This window comes from Corvus hawaiiensis, chromosome W (genome assembly GCF_020740725.1).
Source record: "Corvus hawaiiensis isolate bCorHaw1 chromosome W, bCorHaw1.pri.cur, whole genome shotgun sequence".
NCBI lineage: Eukaryota > Metazoa > Chordata > Aves > Passeriformes > Corvidae > Corvus > Corvus hawaiiensis.
The window spans coordinates 418,898-424,897 of record NC_063254.1 but is presented as its reverse complement, the minus strand read 5'-3'; the positions used below and the strand labels follow the sequence as shown (position 1 = coordinate 424,897).

Here is a 6,000-nt window from a genome sequence, read left to right as displayed (position 1 = left end):
CAAGGAGGAAGATAAGGCTGATGGGATGATACACAGAAAGTCAAAAAAATTTATGAATCATGCATGATTGTGATGAATATGCAATAAGAGATGTACTTTTAAAGATGATCTTTTGGATGTAGAGGTGTGCCTTTGGCTCTCTGCCAAAGCACCCGGCCGTAATACCCTTTTTGCTATTGTCTCCTAATTGTCCCTTTTATTAAACTTTTTTTAAAATTTTACCAAGAGTGAACCTTGTTTTTCACACCTGGGACTTTGGTTTTTTTCCCTTCTCCTCTTCTGGACTGTTTCAACATCAGAACACACCAGGAGAATTTTCCACCAAGGCCCCAGAGGTGGGCCCACACCGACCCAGCTCCGAGGAGGAGGAGAGAGACCACACGTACAGAAGGACTCTGAAATTTTTCCAGGTTTCTCCCTACAGCAAGAGGTTTTATCATTTAGCATTATTATCCTTTTCCTGTGTGTTTGTTAAATAAATAGTTTTTTATCTCTTTCACTTTCCTCCGAGGAAAAGTTCTCTTTTTTCCCAAACCTGGTGGGGGAGGGATGATTGTAACCTGCCTTCTATCAGAGGATATTTTCCTCCAAATTTGTCCAAACCGGCACACCACCTCATCGAGTTACGAAGGTGAAACCTACCGCTAGCTCCACAGAAACGACGAACACCAAGGCGGCAGCCACCCGGCGACAGGAGAGAGCCACTGCAGCGGACTACGTCTCCAAGAGCCAATTGTAGCCAGCCTGACTGCTGAAAGAAAGAAGACTACAACTCCCAGAAGCCATCGCGCGGCCCGGCTAGAGGACCTGGGAAGGAAGGCGAGGGGCGGAGCTAATAAATAGTGGCACACAGCACTTGCCTTGCGTAAGATGGTGGTGGTGGCTACGCTCTAAGTGGATTGCGTGGCAGGCAGACGCGTACTTGTGTCTCCTCGCCGCCTCTGTGCTGTGGTTCTTGCCGCCAGCAGGGGCCGTGGAGCAATAGTGAGGAGGAAGCCCAGGCTTGCGTGCCTCGGCGCCGGCCGGTTGCTGGTGGTACTGCGGGTGCGGATTGGTGCTACTCAGGTAGAGCCCGCTGCTCCCGTCCCTTCAGCAGGAGGAGGCTAAGGCTGCTGTGGGCGGGGATCGCTCGGCTCTTCCCTGCTCGACTATGTCGGACAATCAGAGTTGGAATTCCTCTGGCTCCGAAGACGACCCCGAGACAGAGCTCGGGCTGCCTGTTGAGCTCTGTGGGGTACTCAGCAAGGTAAGCTGCCTTTCCTCCTCCCCGCAGCCTGTGCCTGACGGCCTCTCGCTTCCGTTTTCCGCGTCGCACTATAGTCCCCTTCCTGTAGCTGGCCCTAACCCTAATCCTGCAGCTGGCTGAGGGCTGTCAGTCCCGGCTGCCTGTTTCCTCCCCACCCCGCTGTTCCGAAGGATCAGGCTAAAGCTCCTGCCTTCCCCGGCGCTGGTGGAGGGGCCTGGTGGGGGCGTAGGAGGCGCCGTCATGGCCGAGGCAGCCACCACCTGATGGCGCGGAGCCTGCTAGGCAGCCGCTCTGGCGTCGGGCGCAAATCCCCTGCGCCCCCTCCCTCAACCGGAGGCACCACCACATCCCCGCTGGACCGGGGGGGGGGGGAGGAGGAGGCTCACGTGCTTATACTCTCATCTGCTCAGTGCCTGCCCGTCCTTCCCCCACCCCTCGCAACCTTCGAGAGGCGGCGTGAGGAAGCAGTTTCTTGAGGAAGAGCCGCGGGTGCGGCTTCAGCCGCGGCTGGGGGAGGGGTTGGCGGCTGGTAGTCCCTGCCGCCCCCTGCCCCCGTATCGAGCCCGCTGGCTGCCTGGCGTGAGCTTCCGGAAAGAGGCCCACGAGGGGGCAGCCAAGTGCGCGCGGGGAAGTGTCTCCCCCACTCCTTAGGCTCCTGGCCGAAGCTGACGTCGGGCCTGGGTGTGGTCTGGAGTCGCGACATCACACATCCCTGCCCGGGAGCTCCTAAAGGCAGGCGCAACTCGTGGTCACTTCCTAGAAGCAGGTCCCAGCACGAATGGCACAATCTTTGGTCCGACTATCAAAACAGGGCAATAAAATACCCCTGCAGCGAGAGATACAGGAGGTGGGGAGGAGTTGAAGAAAAATGACATTGAAGTTTATTTCCCCCCTTTAAAAATAAACATCACTTTTTGCTCTTATATCGCTGAAAGTTAAATGACTTGCAAATATGTGTTGGATGATACTGGGAAATTTAAGGAGTGTTTTAAAGCTGAATACTGAATCACTAAGTTTTGAAAGCAGAATTTTTTAAACAGAAAGTTTCAGAATAATGTTGAAATATCTTTAGAATTAAAGCACTATGTTTTGAATTTCTTTCCTATGCAATAAGGCCAGACAGAGACCTGTGTAGAAGGCACATATCATAGAGTACTGAAATTATAAGTAGACCCTGGATGCTGAGAACAGCTGTGATAGGGTTACTCTGTTTTTTGTGAGGGACTCTGTGAACTCCCTCAGTCTTGAAAATGTTTCTAAGCCTAGAGATGGGAGGAAGAGCTAGAAGAAAAGAAGGCCATTGGCTCTCATCTGTAAAATCTTATAATCTAATAAGTCCTAGTACTGTATTTTACTGGTGTAGTAGGTGAAGCCATGGCTTCTTCTGACATTCTGTAGCTTATGTACATGAAAACGTTTCTGGATGATTGTGCTGAGTGTAGCTGATGTTGCCTTTTCTGTGAGAACGTGGAATGGAATATGAATAGCCAAGTATGGTGAAACCTGTTGCAGTGAATATACTTGAGGGACGTTTACCTTTTGCTAGTTGATGCCTCAGCAATACTTGAGACAAGCTAATTAAAATGAAATGGTAGCATACCAAACTTTCTACTAAAGAAATATTTACTTTTAATAACTTAATGTATATAATTACATTTTAAATCAATAAAAGTAGGCTGCAGTTCTATGTATGCACTACTGTTTTAGTTCTGCCCTTTAGTAAAGAGCAAAGCTTTGAAGGAAAAGGAATAATTTGGTAAGAGAATCATTAGAAGTTGTGAGACTGGAAGGATCGCTGGCTCTAAACATTTTGGGTGCGTGTGTGGGGAAAGGGGCAGGTCGAGCCTTGCCTTTGGTGAGGCAATGCACTGCCCCGTACACACCCCCCCCCCCCCCCCCCGGGCCTGGATTCCAGCCCTGCAGTGGCTGCCAATCACTGGCACACCGGAAGCAATGCCCCACACCCCACCCCTGGAGCCCTAGTCTAGCCCCAGAGGGCCAGATAACCCGGAAGGACCCAGGAAAGCTAAAGGGTATTTAACCCAGAACATGAGGCGAGCACGTCTTGACCCTACTTTCTCTTGGAATTTCTATCAGCTGAACACCGCTGGAACTAGGAGTGGTAGCTAGATTTGTTCTTTTCTATATCTTTTCTGTCTTCTAATTCCTTCTTCTTGGAGTTTTGAGTAACTTAAAATCAGATGGGTTTGGAGTTTGCTAAGTTGAATGGGCTAAGTTAATGTTTTGTGGAATGTTTTATGTCGAATGCTGCTCTAAACTTTTGCCGAAGTTCTCTAATTTTCTGAAGTTGCCAGTAAAGTTTTTCTTGTTGTTTTGACTCTTGATAATATCTTGTTGGTATTTCTCCCTTGCATCTAACTCAGAGTATATGAAAAACTGTAAGCCCTTTTAACAGTCTTGTTGAGAGATTTTTCTAGGGCCTTACAGAAGTGTATCCTACCGGTCTCTTTAAATGTTTCAGAACTCCAGTGTGTTGGGGTTTTTTTCCCCATTGTATTTCCTGCTTATAATTTTAAGGTGAATATAAAGAAGGAACTTCGATGTGGAAGTGTGTTTCCTGAAGCCTGAGAAATATCAGCCAAACTTTTTTATTGTTGTTTTTTTATTAGCTGATCTTTGATTTTTTTTTTTTTTTTTTTTTTTTACAGTGGACCAATTATATTCATGGGTGGCAGGATCGATGGGTAGTTCTGAAAAGAAACACACTCAGTTATTACAAGTCTGAAGATGAAACAGAGTATGGCTGTAGAGGCTCTATCTGTCTGAGCAAGGCTGTGATTACAGTAAGTGCTATTTCAGTATTGACATGTTTTTGGGTGTTACATATTTGTAGGCTAATGTCTGGTGAAGGTAAATATGGGTATGCCAAATAAATTGTAGGTTGTTTAATATTAAAGTTAGTTATATTAGTGCAACACTGTGGAGCCAGGGAAAGAAGTTACGAATAAGAAAACAAGCTGGTTTTATTTGAGATTGCAATGCACAGCTTTTCATATCTGTTATTTTGGAGGTTTCTGTGGGTAGGGATACAGTTTGCTTGTGGAGGAGGTGGAGTTTTCCCAAGGGTCAGCCTAAGACCCCAGACCAGCTTCAGAAAGGCAGCAGCATCCATCACAGTCTTTACACTTTGCACTAGAAAGAGAGGGTAGTATTTCTTTGACTGTACTTTCTGAACATGACTCTGTACAAAAATTGTAAAAGAAAATGTTGTATTATGTATTTCCTTCTCTAAAGCAGGGTCCTGTTTCTGCCTAATGTTAAAAGATCCAGTATTATGCTTATTTGCCTTAGAAGATGAAGAAGAAAAATATTTTTGTAGCTTTCAGAGTTATGAAATATATTAATTATGACTAATGCTTGCCAAAAAGCATGCTTTTCTGTGTTACTGTTAAATAGCCAGTTATTTGACTGGAGGGGGGGTGGGGGGAAAAGCTAGACCTGTGTAGCACATAACTTCCTAGAGCAGTAGTGTTAAATCTTAGTATTTATGTTCTTATTCCACCAAATGTTTTGCTTTCAAACTGAATTGAGGATGACAAATATTAAGTTTCCTTTACTAATATTCAGCTTAAAAATAGATTTTTTTTTTTTAAACACAGTTGGATTTTGAAAAAAAGGACCCGATTGATTACATCAACTTTATGTATTTTGGGAAAAAGATTGTGAAAAAACCCCAGATTTTTACATTTGGATGTCTGATATGTATGGTAGTCATCTGAAAATTAAAATAGATAAGCTAATTTCTTTTAAAGCTCTTTTTAAAGCTGCTTAAACTTTTAAACTTGCTCAAGATTTAACTTTTTCAGGAGTTTATGGTGCACGGCAACAGCATCTAGAAGTGCTCATTTAAGTGTACTTCTAGTAGTCTGTAGAGGTACCAGTCTCTGCTCAGGACTTTGAAAAAGGTGTTTTATTCACTAGTAAGAGGCTTAACATGCCAACCAGGCAGAGACAGGAAGGTGGTGGCAAGGAGGTAGGCCAAGGGATGTTTGGAAATGTGCTGTAGAGTACATCTCAGCAGCTTGAATTCCAGTTCTGGTGGTGGAGAATATAGTGATGCTGATATTGTTTTGGGAATGTTTTGGTATATTGTGCTTTGGGAAGGGAAGTTGGTGAGCTCCTTGTCTTATGACTAGGAAGTGTGTAACACAAACTTCCTGCAGATAGCTTTTTTTCTTCTATCTGGCACTTGTTGCATCTGGTAACTTGGTGTTGAATTGTTGATTCACCCCCTTTCCCCCCAGTTCTGGAGCTTCTTGAGTACACTGAGAAAGAATAAAAAGTATTTCTCAAAATTATTCTGATATTTTAGTTGTTTCATTTTCATTCAGAATCATGCTTGGTGACTGGTATTTGATAGTTTAATTGCTTGTACTTTGAAATAGCATATCTGAAACCTGATAAACTGCTGTTAATTATTTCTAGTTGCAGTTAGTGATTGCTATGTAAGTATTAGAGGTTCAGGAATGCTATTAGGTCATGTGTCTCTAGGATACAGAAATTTACTTTTTCAGAATGAATGCTTCTGGTTTGATAGTTTGGTAGCAAATTAAATATTTTTTTAAACCTGTTTTCAATAATAGAAAATGAATTATGATAATTGTTTATTCTTCCTGTGGTACATAGTTAATCTTTATTTTCATGTCCTTGTAATGTCTTAATATATTAATATAAGCTTAGTAACATGTATCTAAATGCATAGGAGAATACCAGTAGTTGATTAAATGTTGAGA

General features: G+C 44.0%; 1 protein-coding gene across 2 annotated transcripts in view; it reads left to right on the top strand.

Moving 5' to 3' along the window:
* The first annotated feature begins 856 nt into the window (after positions 1 to 856).
* The window catches only part of LOC125319315 (ceramide transfer protein-like), a 240,791-nt gene continuing 235,647 nt past the window's right edge, over positions 857 to 6,000 (top strand). For both annotated transcript variants that reach the window (XM_048290427.1, XM_048290426.1), the window contains exons 1-2: positions 857 to 1,246; positions 3,916 to 4,050. In XM_048290427.1, coding sequence (XP_048146384.1) covers positions 1,151 to 1,246; positions 3,916 to 4,050 — 231 coding nt within the window. In that variant the 5' untranslated portion in view covers positions 857 to 1,150. The remainder of the gene's footprint in view (positions 1,247 to 3,915; positions 4,051 to 6,000) is intronic.